Raw genomic sequence first — 15,749 nt, 5'->3', positions numbered from 1 at the left:
GTGCACGCCTCTGGGGCCCGCGGGGACCCGGGCCGCCCCTCCCGAGCCTCTGCATCTGGGGTCTCCCGCCCGTCTAACACGGGCGGGGCACCCGGCGGATGAGGCGGTCTGGGGCGAGAAACGTCTCAGGGGCTTGCTCTTGAATGAAAAATCCTGGGCGCATCACGATGAAGAGCATCTGTTGGAGGATCAGGCTACCTGAGCTCCAAGCTAGTTATCTCGGCTTTTTAGATCATCCCCGGTCAAGCAGTTCCCCTCTGGGTGTCTTCGTTTTCTGGACACAACAATCATTTCATGGGCCTGTGTAAAGCTCTAATGAGACAGTCTGTATGAAGTGTTCACAACCCCAGACACAGGATAGCTGCTCCCTCCACATCGGCTGCCTCCCCCACCTGTATCACCTGGGACTCAGAGGGGTCCACAGTGAAAAGTACCCCCCTCCACCCCCGCCCCGGGAAAACACTAACCTTGTGTATTTTTCCATAGAGAGTTCCCTGGCATTCACCTCATGCCAGAACCCTGGGCTCTGCCTCCCTTCTACGGGGCCCATAAACCTCCAAATATTGTAGGAAGGCTCCTTCCTTCCAGGACACCTGCGGGGGCCCACTGGCTCCTAGGCCTCGCTAGGATGGTCAGAACCACCATGCTGCCTCCATGCCACAGCCTGCGTTTCTTCAAGTGGACTTGCTGAGTCAGAATGGATGCATTTTTAATTGCAACAGATGTTGCCAAATTGCTGGGGGCCTCTGAGGCCACAGGACTTAGTTGGCTGTGGCCCAGCCAGAGGCAGAGGTGAAGTGCCTGGGGGGCGGGGAGCAGTGATTGAGGAGCAGAGCAGCAGATGCTGTCCAGGTGCCCTCATTCCCCAGGCGAGTGAGGATGCAGACAGTAGGTAACTAGAGATGAAGTTCATTCATTTATTCGGCAACAGGGGACACTGGGTGCCTGAGAAGTGCCAGGCATTGTACTGGGCAGCAGTGAACACGATACACAAGATCCCTATTTAGTTTGCCTAATTTCCTAAAACACGATTTGGGGGCATGGGAGCGAGAGCCCCGTGGGGTATTGGAGCTTTCCTAACTGCCGATGGGACCTTGAAGGAGATCTTTCGACAGGTGTGTGGCCCGGTCAGCACCCATCCAAATCCTGCCTCTCCAGCAAGGCCCACCTCCGCCATGAGGCCAGATAGCCCACTCCTGCCTCTTCTGCCAGGCGACCTTGACTCGGCATTCTCACTGCGTGTCACTCCAGCATGAACTTCCGTGTGGACACATCCGTCTCATTTGCTGGGGAAGCACAGTAGACGTGGGCCTTTGGAACTGGCCGTCCAGGCTCCAGCACTAACTGGCACGTGAACTTGCACTGGTGGGCTCACCCCTCTGAGCTCCGGTTCCCTCCTTTATGGAAGGGAACAATATCTGCTCAACTGAGGGATGGTAAGACTCAGAGGACGCAGTGCATGACGGGAAGTCTTTGGTGGAAGTGAGCTGCATCCTTGGACAGCCAGGCAAAGCTCCTCTTGCATCTCTGAAACTTCAGCACCCGGTAAGTCCTGGCACCAGGGCATGAGGGAGTAGGGGCCCCACACATATAAAGGTGAACAAAATCCAGGAAAACGTGAGTAAAATCTAGTCAAGTTTTCTGGGGAGCAGGCTTCAGTAGCAATATCTTGATGGATTCACAAGGCTCTGTGTGGTGAGCCCCAGCCCATCCCCACCCCAGCCTACCCCAGACTCGTGTTTACCTGCTCTCCCCAACCCCAAAAAACCCTAAGTTCCAAGAACACAGAGCGCTTCTCAGTTCCTCCTAAGCCCCATGCCCTTTCTCACTTCCAGTTCTCAGCAGTTGCCATTCCTCTCCATCTGGAAAGTAGCCCCAAACCCCATTCCACCTCAACACCTGACTGACGGACCCACTCTCAGGTCTCAGGTGAAAGGGCCCTTCTTCTGGGAACCTGTTCCTGTCCCAGGCCCCGGCGAGAGCCCCCCCCCCCAGCCCCCTGCACTCAGGATCTGCCCCACGCATCTTAAGTAGTGAATGAAGAGCTGTGAATGAAATCATCAGGCCTTCAGCTACAGATAAATCCAAATAACCATAAGCTCCAGCCAAAGCCACTATTACTCAGCAGTTACACCATCTGTCCTGTCGTGTTTGCAAGGGTTACAGACGCGTGTCTGAGGGCTGGCTGCCAACTCTCTGCCAACCTGGATGAAGTGAGGAGGAATGAAGTTCTTCCCAGCCTGGCAGGATCTTCAAGTGTGGCAGCAGATGGGACATGGGGGGCCTCAGAACCGCTAGGTGAGTAAGTGAAAAAACAAAGCACAGGCATTAGATCTTGTTTTTGAAACTGGTCTGCCTGTTCTAGATTCACTGACTTCCTGACTCTTTTAGAAACAGACCACTTAAGACGTTGCCATGGCCTGAACAGCTTGAACTACATCACACAGAGATTCAGGTCGGGAAGCCAGACAGACCCGGGTTCAAATCCAGACTGTGCCACTGATCGGCTCTGTGACCTTGGGCAAGTGACTTTATCGATTCGCGCCTCAGTTTCCTAATGTGTAAATGAGAATAATCATACCTACCTCAGAGTGACAGTGGGAAAATTCGATGTGTATATAAAATGCCTGGAATTTTTCCTGATATAAAACTGATGTTAGTAAATGTGAGCTATTTTTAAAATTATTTCCAAAGCATCCTGAAAGAATTTTCCTTGGCTAACGACTCCATTACGTTGATTTGAAATCCTGGATGCCACGATGCGCAGTGAGCTCTTCACTACGAGATCTACACAATATAGGTCAACAGCACGTGGGTGCTTAGAACTAAACACACAGCTGTCCTTGTCAGGAGGTGTGCAGGCAATAAGACAAGTCACATGCTGTTGGTCAGGAAACTGGGTCAAAACCAGGAGAAATATTCTGAATTCCTGTCAGGAAGGCCTGGGGTGTCAGGCATCTGTTTCTATGCCGTGCACAGGAAAGCAAGAGCCACAGACGGGTACAAAGAGGGTAAAAGAGAAAGAGAGCTCACATCTGGTCGGGAGAGGGGGGAGCTATCGAAAGTACTCAGGCTTTTAACTAGTGAGCTCCACCCTCTGGTCTTTCTTACCTTTGAAAACCGCACAACGGTAGCCAACCCGGTTGTGTTCTTGGAACAACCAGCCTGGCTTCTCCCATAATCTTATCTTCAGCTGCTGCCCCGGGTTCCAGAATGCTGCCACTATTCCCTTTGTAAGTTACTTTCAAGTAGGAGCAGAAGGGCGGCTGTGTGCCCCTGGCCCTCCAAACCCACCCATCCCCCTCACTCATCCCCTCCAAACACAGTGAGCTATGGCCTTGAGCTGACATTTGACCCACCAGCCAGTGTCATTTGAAGTTTTTTAAAAGCCTGAGATGATAGATGTTGACATGATCTGGCAGCTTCCTCTCCCAGAACCACTGGCGAAATCTTTCAGTAAAGATTGTACCTCTCCTGCTCTTCAGAGCAGCCTACACAGGGGAAGGGAAGTGGGAGGGAGCAAAACTGGAACAGCCTGCCTTGTGGGGAAGCTCGTTCGGTAATTTCAGAGCCACTGAAGTGGTAGGAGACCAGTTGACAGGAGAAAAAACACTCTGAAACCTGCCAGACTATCCCTGAAGGAGAGAAAAAATACAAAGGGTGACAGAAGAGGAGCAAGCCAGACTCATCGGAGCAGGTCCTTTTCACCAAGAGGCTTCCACTGACTTCTGGTACCGTCAGTCTTCTGGCGGGGAAGACCGAATGTGCCAAGAATGTTAGCTACAGGCTTTGAAGCTTTAGGAGGCTGGAGGCTGGGTACTCCACCCACCCTAGTCCTCGGAAAAAGCCTGGAGGCAGAGCAGGGAAGGTTTTCCCTTGCAGCCTTCAGGCTGATCTGATTGGACTTGATGCCCACTCTGTCACTTCCTTGCTCTGTCAACTTGAGCATTCTAGAAGCCTCTCTGGGCCTCAGCTTCCCCATGCTTGGAAGTGGGATCACACGCCTAAAGCGCAGAGCCGTTGTATGTTTACCTAAGTGCCTGGAACATAGGCTCCCTCACTTGAAGCACGCAGATTCCATGTATGGCCTCTGACAAACGGCCTCACCTTTCAGAAACTCGGGGGTTTTTTCCACCCATAATGTGGGAATGGTACATCTTCAGGGAATCTGTAGATACTACACACAAGGTGTGACTTTCTAGAAGCCATTTTATGCCTTCTACCAAGAACTTAAGTAGGTCTGAGCTATGGCACCCAATAGAATGACCAAAGAGTTTCTGTGCTTGTAATGGGCAATGCTGAGGGCATCCTTCTCTCTAGACAATGGGTTCACATGACACAAAATTGCCCGGAGGAGGGGCGCCTGGCTGGCTCAGTTTGTAGAGCATGATCTCTTGATCTCAGGGTTGTGATTTCAAGCCCCATGCTGGGCAGGGAGCCTACTTAAAATAAAATTTAAAAAAAGAAGAAATTGCCCAGAGGAGCAATTGATCTAGGATGTGAGAGATAAAGGGAAAAGGATCACCTAGGTGAGAAGCATAAAAGGGGCGACCCATCTGCTCGGTGCTGAGTGCAGGCAGTGGTTAAGCACAGATGCTGAGCTAGACCGCCAGTCTCAGGCTCCAGCGGTGTTCATCCTTGCAACCGCTCTGCCTCAGAGCCTGCAGAATAAAGTTGCTGTGAGGACTAGTTAATACCAGTGCAGTTCACAGAACATCAGCCAGCATGGCGAAAGCTGTTAACAACCGTAGCAGACATTCTTTACTCACAGAATATCCAAATATCCCTGGGCTCTCCCTTTTTTTTTTAAAGATCTTATTTATTTGACAGAGAGAGACACAGCGAGAGAGGGAACACAAGCAGGGGGAGCGGGAGAGGGAGAAGCAGGCTTCCCGCGGAGCAGGGAGCCCGATGTTGGGCTCGATCCCAGGACCCTGGGATTATGACCTGAGCCGAAGGCAGACGCTTAACGACTGAGCCGCCCAGGCGCCCCTGGGCTCTCCCTTCTTAGACTCCTTGCAGCTAGGTCGGCTCATGCGACCCATGCTGGCCAATGGGCTGAAAACAAGTGTCACATGTCATTTCCGGACTGAAGCGTGTAAGAGCTGGTGCCTGTTTGCCAACTTCTCCTTCCCCTGCCTCTGCCATCGTGGAAACCATGTGCTAAGATGGTAGAGCGGCAAAGTGGAAGTAAACTGAGTCACTGACACCGCAGGAGGACAGCTGCGCTGCAGTCACCAAACTTGTATCCAACATTGTAAGAAATAAACCTTTTTATTAAGCCACTGGGATTTCAGTGTATCCTATCCTGACCAGTAACAGCTAGTATTAGACATGCCAATCAGGGATAAAGAGGGGAAAAGGACAAGTTTTGGAAAATTAGGAAACATTTGCTGAGTACCTGGAATGTTCCAGGAATCACGGGTGGTACTTTGTTTTTAATTCTGAGTTGCTTTAGGACAGTGGTTCTTAACTGGGGGATGGTCTGGGCCCCCAGGGACACCTGACAATGGAAGTATTTTTGGTTGTCACAGCTGAAGGGGTTCTACTGGCACCCAGTGGGTAGAGGCCAGGGACACTGCCGAAGGACCCTGTAAATGAAGAGCACAAAAAGAAACCCTCCCGTCGCAGACCCTGTCGTCTGAGAGTAACGACTAGCACCAGTTTCTTCTATCGTCTGTATATACACATACAGCCATGTGAATATCTTTTTTTATGCTCAATGGGAACAAATCACACACTGTTCTACATATATGTGTATCTTGGAGTTCATTCCATGTCAGAACCAACATCATGGGCCTTCGTGGCCAAAGAACCAAACAGATGCTAGTTTTTCATGTCAGGCCACAATGGAAGGCCCTCCCCAAGGGAGATTTTAAAACATCTTAGTCCTGGCCCCATTCCCAGAGATGGATTCAGCTGGCCTAGCAGGACACAAACACCCATCTTCCCTGAGCACCATCAAGCTTAAAGGCTAGAACTAATCCCCCCATCTGTGCTCCAGCTCCTGTGGCCTCCAGACCCCTCAGGGATCTCACTCCACCCAGAAGACAAGACCTTCTCCATCTCGCTCCTTCTATTCCCTTCCCTCCCCACATTTAAACATGTTCTCACCTCCCTTAAACCCTTCACAGCCAAGTCTCTCCACTCACGTGACATTCCATTCACTCTTCAGACTATTTAGGTTCCTCTCTCCCAGATCACCAAGCTCCTTTCAGATCTTATCTTTCCTCTCAACTGACCCTAGATCACACTTTTGAAGTACTTATGTTGCTTCTTCAACTGTACCAATATTCAGCTGCTTGGCTGGAAGTGAAGAGTCAGGCAGAAATGTATGTAAGTACAACCCTATGAACCCAGGATGAAAACATTGGTGGCAAACAGGTTAGATACAGCATCTAAAGTGGTGAACGCAGGTGTTGCTTCTTCATGGTCCTCCAATTTGGGAAATCCGTATTTGCAGTAGGAGAGATGGAGTTTGCTGCACTCAGCAACACCAGGAGTCAAGTCCTAACAAAACCGGGTACAGGATGGAACACGTTAAGGTGGAGATGTTTATTAGATATCCAAACCAAAACAGCAAATAAGCAATTGACAGTTCTATAGTTAGAAGCTGGATATAAACCTGGGTCTTCAACAGAGATGGTTATTTAAAGCCATGAAGAGAAGCTGGGTTTCAACAAGGGAATGAGCATACGGAAGTCCAAGAACAAATCCCTGGGAAAAGAGGAGTTAGAACTAAAGCAAGAGACAGAGGCGCAAGGTAACACATCACTGCAGAATAAAGCTAAGAAAGTGGTTCAAGAAGAACTGGTCAACCCTGTCAAACAGGACTGAAGGTCAAGGGGGAAGAAGATTGGACCTCCCAATCTGGTCATCATTGCTGACCTTGACACTCGCTTTCATTGTAGTGGCAAGCCTGACTGGAGTGCTTTCACAGTCAAAACTGGAAAAGCTCATATGGAACTCTTTTGAGGAATCATACTATAAACAGGAACAGTAACTAGAGACAAACATGGCCTAAAATCAACCCATTCTGAGTCTCATAAAATGTGATTTTCTTAAAGGGCATCTAATGTTCTCGTACTTTTTCAGAACAAGCAAGGAAATCCCACAGTGTTCTCTTTCAACTGTTTGTATCTACTAGTAATTATTTTTGCAGCCAAAGACTTTCGGCTAATAGAGAGTCACAGAGCATTTAACTCCTAAGAGCTAGTGTGAAGTTCCTATAGGTATTATACATATCATGTAGCCCGCCAGGGAGGAAATATGCTTGATAACTTGCCCAAGGCTGCCCCAGGCCAGGGTGCTCTGGAGAAAAGGCAAACTGCAGACTTACTACTGGTCGGATGCTGTTTTTCGAACCGGTTGCTGGGTGAAATCACAAGTGATTTCCTTCCTGCTAAGATACATACCACAAACATTTTCTGAGTATGCGTGCAAATGTGTATGTGCTACATGTGCTAATTTAATTTCCCAAGTGAAGTTCTACAGAACATCTGGGTCAGAGTGCACTCTGCATTATCAGAAAGGATGAACCAGAGCCGTGGAAATGCATGACAAAGTCTTTACTTTCAAGTGATTATCAGTACACCAAGTAAGAACATGTATACAAGTTCTTGAATTCTATCATCTAATAATTTTGATTAAGAGAAACTAAGAGCAGCCCGAACAATATATACTGGTATTCGCTGTTCCACCCTTAGCCGAAAGGACGACTTAAGGCCGGCTGCGGCTTCACACAAGTTACAGTGACTATTTACTACTTTTTCATAGAGAAAGCCCCTGACCTTCAAGAAAGCTTTAGGGAAAAAAAATATTTAATCCCTGTCTTTCTTAAACAGAATTTTTTTTTTTTTCACTACATCTAAGAAAGAAAAAGTACTGATACATATGTTGCTTGAGCTAAAAGGCATAGGAAAACAGACAACGTATACACATTAATTTCTAAGAAATATGAGGTAAAAGGAGAAAATCTTTGGATAAGCTCTACGTTTGTACAAAGAAGCTAGATTTGCTATTCTCTAAGAAGTGAAGGGACCTACTACATAATATACAGAAATAATGTAATGCCTTTTCACAAGGATGTAACTACTCAAGATTTGCTGAAGCTTCATATTCCATGAAGGCATCTAACATGCCAATCTGCACGCAGAGCTGCTCCTTCCTCCCCTATCCATTTATGCGGTAGTTTTCATGGATTTCTGGCCGGATGTCACAGACAAAGGCCAGCAGGTTATCCAGGACTTCATCCCTGTTCTGCTGGAAGTAGGCCTGGAGGATGGTCATCTTCTCCTGGGTCTCCTTCTCCACTTCGGTGCTGCAGCTGCCATGGGATCCCAGAGCCTGGAGTCGGGGGGTAAGGACACACAGGGAAGGTCAGGTCGGCGCTCTGGCTGGCACAACTTCCTTAGTTCTGGAGAAACCCAGTCTCATCAGTGAATACAAATAAACAGCAACGGGCAATGTAACCTCACGATTGAAGAGCATGTGGGAAGGTGGTGTTCCCCGTTAATGGGAACAAAAACTGAGGCAATCACTTTGGTGGCCAACCTTCAACCATCTATCAAAAGGTAAATTGCACAGCATTTCCACGACTCAGAAATTACCCCAGAGAGCAATATATTCACACTCTCCGGAGTCTAATGTATAGTCTTAACCAAAGACTGGAATGAACCCAAAGATCCAATACCCGACAACTGGTTAAACAAATTATGGTGCATCTATACCAGAGAACATTCTCAGCTATAATAAGAAAGAAAAGTAGACGTGTGCAGCAAGATGGAATGAACTGTATAATATGCAGTTTAAGGGGGAAAAAAAAGCAAGATACAAAATGGTGTCAGTGTGGTTAGTAAATGTGTTTCCTTGTGTGGTTTTAGAAGGGACAGATAAATCGTGGTGTATATATATATAAAAAAAACTCTTAAAAAAAAATAAACACAAGGGGATGCAATTTTGGAGGTACACACAGTTTCACCATTACTGCTTCATGTTCTAGCTCTTACATTCAGCAGTAGATTCCCCAGTAGTACGGATACATGACATCTATTCTTTCAAATATAAATATTCTAGCAGAATATGCAAAAGACTATTAATAGTGACGGTTTCTGAGGAGGACTGTAGGACTGGGTGGGAGGGAGACTAACTTTATCGTTGCCCCATTTTACTGCTTGAATTCTTTACCATACTCATGTCTTATCCTTTCAGTCTCCATTCACAATTTTAACACATACTGACAGATAAATTTTCTTTTATCCTTAGTCTTCACAGTATGGCTGGCTTTCTGTCAAGTATATGCCTACTTTGCTAGAATGAGACCTATCAGGTTGTTGCTGTTTTTTGGTTTTTTTTAAATAACTACAAGCCCTTTATTAACAAGTCAGTAACACAGGGAGAAAGCTGTAAAACTACTTTCCTCGGAGGCCCCTAGAGAGGCAGGCACTGTCAGAACTTACCAGGCCAGGGAAGGCAACCCAGCCAGAGGCAAAACGGAGGTCAGGGCCTCCCCCCGGGGAGCAGCTGGCCCGGGGCGCTGAGAGGGGGGATGGCTCGGACCTCAGGCAGGCACTGTGCAAACGCTGAGGCCGCGCAGGGAGTGATGGGGTGACGGGTTCCCGGAGGAAGCCCAGAGCACGGTGTTCCCCTGCGTGGGCAGACACGCGTGTCCATGTGAGAGCCGGTGCCTGCACGCGGCTGACGCACCGACAGCAAGAGGAGGGGTCCCCCGGCAGGAATGGCGGTGGGGAGGGCTCATCCCAGAGCTTGAGGAAATGGCTCAGGAAAGTCTCCCTATCAGGTTCTTGACAACAAAACTTTTTTGTCTTCTAACCTGCTCTTGCCTCTTTCCGAACTATATTAACTACATCCCTTCCTAGCTGTTACACGCACGACGGCGCGCAAGGAGAAAGCCTTCTCTCACATGTCACCTATTGCTCCATAACCTGTACGGAGGCCTTCACTCCCCTTCTCACAGATGAGGAAACCGAGGCACAAAGAGCTCAAAGTGAACATGCAAAGATTCTAACCCACGTTTCCTGAATTCAAACTTAGGACTCTTCACACTTTACTGTAACTGTTCATATTGGCAGAATAGAGGGGCATTTCACATTAGTTAGCTCAGCTGCTAATTCTTAAAGGTCCATAACCCTACTGGGGGTGGGGGGGTAGGGGAAGCGGGACACTATCTCTGTTCTGTGAATATAAACTACATGCCAGGCCTCAGTCAGTTGTGTCTAAGTTGAAGGGGTCAAACTGACCACTGCTAGGAAACCCCAGAGCTCATGCTTGCATGGCACTGCTCCTGCCTCTGTAAGCAATTGCAGCATCGACGTACAAATAAGCCGAGGCAGCTGCCCCGACAAGAGGACTTCCATACTGTTTTTGTGGGCAGTCTGACAGCTGACAGCACCAATCTGCCCCAGTTCAAGAGTCAGAGAGGTTTCAAGTTTCAATAGCACTGGGACCGTCCAGTGAAAAGATGAAGGACTCTTTTGGACTTACTGCAACAATGGAGGCATGTGCCTTTAATCGCTGGACTTGGGCCTGGGAGGGCATGTGCCTGGAACCAGTGAAGGCCACAAGGTAGAACTTGAGAATGAAGCCCACAAAGACAAGGGCAGAGTTGAGAGATGAAAATAATGTCCTGAGGGCATTACTGAAGCTCCTGGATCAAAATAAAGTTAGCCTTTCACCGGGGTCTTTAATTACATAAGCCAATAAATTCCATTTTGTGTAAAACCAGTTTGAATTGTTTTGTCACCTGTATCCAAGAGTCCTGATAGAGTTTCTTTCCTCTGTGAAGCCCTCCTCCATCCTTTCCCCTTTCCAGAATTCTCCCTGCTTTGTGATCTGTTGTTGTACTGTTATTGCACACATCTTCTGCTGCGCAGCCCAGCCTACACTGTTGCTAAGTGTCTCTACCATACCGGAGTGGGCTCCAGCTGATGGCTGTTATGACCACCACAGCCCTTCTCACAGCTATAGGTCTCCATGACTTGCTCCATGAGGCAGGGACCATGTCTATTTCGGTTCACAGCTAATTCTCTAACATCTGGCACAAGTTAACATGTTCAATAGATATTTGTGAAATGACTAAATGAAGACTAGGATTCAAAGTTAGTTAAAAACTGATCACCTAGGAGACTCAGCCTGGACATCCAATAGCCAAAATTTCAAATTTCAACCAGAATCACAATCTCCGAGCTCTGCTGGATATTTTGAGAACCTGGGGAAAAGGGGAGAAGAGGAAAGCCTCAGGAAACTAAAGCAGTAATGAATATAAACCAGGCCCACCGCAGCTTCCTTGGCCTTGAACTCCTTCTCTCTTTGCAGGCGGTATTGTTCAATTTCAGCCTGAGCTTCTTCTTTGGCCTGCTTCAGCCTCCGGTTCTTTCCTGTTTTCAAAGGAAAAAGCTTCATCAAGAAGTGGTTAAAAGACAAGGAGAAGAGGAAGCAGAGACTGAGATGGTAAATTCTAACAGTAAACAAGTAATAAAGTTTTAAAGGTACAGTCCCAAGAGACATGCATAGGAAAGAGGGAATTCAGAGCTAACTGACAGTATAGATTCTTGCCTCCTCTGGGCTGCACTTAACTAGGAAGTGATAAGGTAAAAAGGACCATCTTCCATAATTACAGACTGTAAATGACGGAAAAAATTCTGGAATGTGTCAGAATATTCTCTCAATCTCCACTACTAAGAACCAAGACAAAATGGGGGACATTAGCCTTCTGGGGAACTCTTCCTTTCCCAAGAAGTAAACACCTAAGTATCCCGCTGATTACAACTGGAGCTCTGCTTCGAAGCTGAGCAAGGACACTAATATGCCCCCAAGGGGCATTAACCTAAAATGTAACTAATGAAACATCTGATGTAATACTGGAAACTAAAAACCATGCTTGTGCACAAGGAAATAAGTAATGAAAGTGATTCTTGGAAGGAATCCTAAATGGGGAGCACTGGATGGTTAAGACTGCACAAGCATCTAAGGAGTGAGGAGACACAGGTGCTCTGGTTTCTTGAAGAGAATAAACAGCTTAAAAAATTCTCTAGATGCCATCAGAGCCTGTATGAAAACAGACCACAAGACCAAATAGCATATATTCTTTGCTTTGAATCTTTGCTCACTGATCAAACTTCTCAGATACCCAAAATGGGGGGGGGGGGGGGGGGAGTCTTAGATGATCAACCTGGGCATTTATTTAATTTAGAACATAAGACATCCTGTATCTAAAAGTAAGCTTTGTTAGACATCACTGTATGTCAATTTCCCAAATCCCACTCAACCCATGTGGACGAATGAAACTGAATTTAACCTCCCATCTCCTAATGAAGAACACGATTCTGGATGTATACTGACCCCACAACATCAACACTCCGTGATGTTTCTGGTAAAACAATCAACAGATCTAAGCACCCAGAGACTATTTCTGCAAGTGTAGTTTACTCCAGTCTTACTTAGGGCCTACTGCTGTCCACGTGAGCCTACTTCTACTCCTGTCCTCCACATGCCATCCTCCTCATCGTCTACATTCAAAGCCATATTTCAGAACCAAAGATCTTTTCCAAACCAACAATCTACAAATAACATCTATGGCTCAAACATTATACTAGCTCCACATAATTTCACAATACCACTCTCCTCGTCACTCCCAATTCCCACAGCTCTTAAGATAAAACCACTCTCGGGGCGCCTGGGTGGCTCAGTCGTTAAGCGTCTGCCTTCGGCTCAGGTCCTGATCCCAGGGCCCTGGGATCGAGTCCCACATCGGGCTCCCTGCTCCACGGGAAGCCTGCTTCTCCCTCTCCCACTCCCCCTGCTTGTGTTCCCTCTCTCACGCTCTCTCTCTCTGTCAAATAAATAAATAAAATCTTAAAAAAAAAAAAAAAAAAAAGATAAAACCACTCTCTGCCCGTCCGGTATCTTCAAAGTTCAATTCTGATAGGCTTCTCTGAAAACCAAAAGTAAATATTTGAACAGTAAATCATGTTTCTTTTAAACCTTATTTTTCAGGGAGCTAATATTTTGTTTTACTCCAGTGAAATAAACCGTAACACGATTAAGTTTTATGGTCCAAAGCAATGATTTCATGAAAAATTTAGGCTGGACCATTTTGTCACACCATGCACTGCCTCTTCCCAATTCCTAACTGGGCAAGTTAACCATCACTACAGATCAAACAAAGGCAGTGATTCTTTTCAAATTGTAGTTCTTGTCAATACTTCTGTTCCTAATTACTGCAAATTCTGAGATGTATACTAGCCATTAACTCACTCCTTTAAAACAGATTCATTCAGTAAATATCTAACAGCTATCTGAGATGTACAAGACCCTGCACCAAGCTTGAGGAGATAAAAATGTAAAACGTGATCCCTACCTCCTAGACATTCAGAATTATTCTTACCATATTCCAAGTATTTGTTCCTGCACCTCCCCCAAATAATCTCACATGCTTCCCAACAGACACAACTTCTGTTACTAATGAGCCATCACAGGACAAACTCTGAAAAGTCATTCTGGAAATACTTTATCAAGAGCGTGATGAGAAATAGTCTATGAAGAACACAGAACTTTCCAGTCACCAGAGCAAGAATAAAAGGCTTGTTCCCATCTCCAGCTCCCTCAAAGAAAGCTTTTCCTATCACACAGCTCCTTAATCCAGAAAGTACAAGAGCCATGCTTGCAATCTACTTCTGTGTGGGATAAAAGTGTAAGTCATAACAGGAGACACACCAAGGAATCATTAAGAGTTAATAGTTCTTGCTATTTTATCCCCTCGCATGGGAAAAGAGGCCTCTAGGCCACTATGCTGCTTCCCAGGGTATGGTCAAATCATTTCTCTAAGTCTCATTTCACCCATCTGTATGATAGGGATAGAAATACCTATCTCACCAGATGGGAAAATGAATACATACAGCTGAATTACACACAGTCCCTGTAATCCAGGAGCTTAGTCTAGTGACTGTGCCATATAAAGAAACAAGTTATTGCACAGCGATGACAGAAATAAGCTCTTAGGAAAGACTCCTGGCCTAGCCTGAGAGGACAAGGCAGGGAAGGCTTCCTGGAAGAACTGCTGCCTACATTTTGAGATCTGGAGGACGACTAAGTGTTAGAGAAAAGAGATCGGAAACTAGGAAAAAGGACTTCCAAGCAGAGAAGAGAGCTGTGCAAAGGCTTGCAGGTGAAATAAGGCATCACAGTGGTTCAGGATGCCTGGAGGAGAGAACCTAAAAATGAGGTAAGGGAAGAAAGCTAGACCCGGACCAAAAAACACGGCCAGTATACACCCTATGAAGCAATCTGGGCTTTATTCTGCAGGCACTCAACGTCTGGTAACTGTAAAGGTGGTGGGGAAGTCCTATTTGCATCCCAGGGAGGGCTCTGACTGCAGTGAGGAGAATGGACTTGAAGGAGGCCGAGGCCCTCTCCCACTCACCAGTCTAGATTAGATCCACCTGTGAAGTTCTTGAGCAGCCTTACATTTCTCAACTTTAGCTTTCATGTCACCTGCAACGAACCCACCCAGTATCTGCTTCCTTCACTGGGACTCTGAATACCGTGTTGATGGAGACACTGGTGCACCGGGCAAGGCGTCTGGCACATATTAACCACATTAAAAAATTTTTTTTCTTTTTAAGAAATTAACGAATCAGGCTGGTACCAGAGCCTCAGAAAATCTAGTGTCCCGGACTAAGACGCTAGCTGTAGGGGTGGGGAAAAGTGAAGAACCATAATAAACATCTTCGCGACTGACTAAACGTGGCGGACAAGAGGAGACGTGGCAGAGAGGGCTCTGTTTCTAGCCTGAGCAACAGCGTGGATGGTAGCTCTGTCCACTGAGACAGAGCAACACAAAGGAGCAAGTGACGGGGAAAGACGACGAGTCCCGTTGGAACAGCCCATTTCACGCGCCTCCCGGACCCCAAGAAGGTCATCCACCTATTGTTTCCTCGCCCTGTCTACTGCCCCACATCGCAGCTTCCAGCCGACCTACAAGCCTTCCGGAGCCTCAGATCCTGACGGCTTCGAGACACACAAGCTTCCGCGACTGTCCCCACCCCTCCACGCCGCAGGGTTTTGGGCCTCATCCACCTACCACCTCCCGCGGCCTGGCCGCGACCTCTGCACCCGCGCCACGCCTGGTCGCCCCACCCCGAAACTCACGCTTGCGGGCCTCCGACACCTTCTCGGCGGCCCGCTTCTCGGCCTGCAGCAGCTGCTGGATGCCCTGCGACTGGCTGGCCATGGCGGCGGCGACTCTGAGGCCGAGGGAAGGGGCCTAAAACGGTTTGAGCGGGTCCCTCGGGTCAGCTGACCCAGCCGCCTAGGACCTGCGCCTGCGCCCTGCGCCGGCGCCCCGCCCGCCGTCACGTGACGACCGCAGCGCCGCGTCAGCTGATTGCGCTCGGCGTCTAGTGACTCGAGCGGGAAGGGGCGGGGCGGGGAAGGAAGGGCAGAGCGTCGCGGCTGCGCCTGTGCAGGATCAATCGCCTGTCTTCCACCCCTCCCCCACTCAGCCTCATCCTCCTTGAATGGCTGGGTCTTCGCCGCGCTGCCTCGTCGCTATTGCTGTAATCCGTCACTTCGCAACATGACCGCGTTAAGGTCGGGAGAGAAGGAATCGGGCCAAAACACAAATAGCTTCCCCTCTTTTGCTCTCTGTTTTACTCTCTCTGTCTCTCTCTGTCTCTGTCTCTGTCTCTCTCTCCCCCCCTTTCTGGAATGTTCCTTGGCGCTTAAATAGA

General features: G+C 47.8%; 2 protein-coding genes and 1 long non-coding RNA gene across 7 annotated transcripts in view; 1 reads left to right on the top strand and 2 right to left on the bottom strand.

Moving 5' to 3' along the window:
* The window catches only part of TMEM268 (transmembrane protein 268), a 97,793-nt gene extending 97,107 nt beyond the window's left edge, over nucleotides 1–686 (bottom strand). For 3 of the 5 annotated variants that reach the window (XM_064579240.1, XM_045882997.3, XM_054509374.2), the window contains exon 1: nucleotides 468–686. In XM_064579240.1, coding sequence (XP_064435310.1) covers nucleotides 468–550 — 83 coding nt within the window. In that variant the 5' untranslated portion in view covers nucleotides 551–686. The remainder of the gene's footprint in view (nucleotides 1–467) is intronic. The other 2 variants (XM_045882996.3, XM_045883001.3) reach the window with 2 other exon arrangements.
* Nucleotides 687–792: 106 nt separating this feature from the next.
* LOC135362685 (uncharacterized) lies at nucleotides 793–2,602 on the top strand. The gene is made up of 3 exons (XR_010407646.1): nucleotides 793–1,545; nucleotides 2,159–2,298; nucleotides 2,392–2,602. It is a non-coding gene; the product is annotated as an uncharacterized LOC135362685 (long non-coding RNA).
* A 4,951-nt stretch (nucleotides 2,603–7,553) lies between these two features.
* On the bottom strand, nucleotides 7,554–15,372 carry ATP6V1G1 (ATPase H+ transporting V1 subunit G1). The gene is made up of 3 exons (XM_045882995.3): nucleotides 15,169–15,372; nucleotides 11,296–11,396; nucleotides 7,554–8,346 (listed from the first exon to the last, which is right to left on the bottom strand). The coding sequence occupies exons 1-3, from the start codon at nucleotides 15,248–15,250 to the stop codon at nucleotides 8,173–8,175; spliced, it is 357 nt and encodes a 118-aa protein (XP_045738951.1). The 5' UTR covers nucleotides 15,251–15,372; the 3' UTR covers nucleotides 7,554–8,172.
* Nucleotides 15,373–15,749: the final 377 nt, after the last annotated feature.

The sequence above is a fragment of the Mirounga angustirostris genome, unplaced genomic scaffold, assembly GCF_029215605.1.
Source record: "Mirounga angustirostris isolate CCGP_5_RB_7025 unplaced genomic scaffold, mMirAng1.0.hap1 SCAF_15, whole genome shotgun sequence".
NCBI lineage: Eukaryota > Metazoa > Chordata > Mammalia > Carnivora > Phocidae > Mirounga > Mirounga angustirostris.
This window is presented reverse-complemented; position numbering and strand designations above follow the sequence as displayed.

Excerpts from the sequence above, each read along its gene's own strand:
- ATP6V1G1 (XM_045882995.3), bottom strand. The coding sequence starts at position 15,250 with ATGGCCAGCCAGTCGCAGGGCATCCAGCAGCTGCTGCAGGCCGAGAAG. Across the intron at positions 11,397-15,168 it reads GGTGTCGGAGGCCCGCAAGC|GAAAGAACCGGAGGCTGAAG; the intron begins GTGAGTTTCGGG and ends CTTTGAAAACAG. Across the intron at positions 8,347-11,295 it reads TCAAGGCCAAGGAAGCTGCG|GCTCTGGGATCCCATGGCAG; the intron begins GTGGGCCTGGTT and ends CCCCGACTCCAG.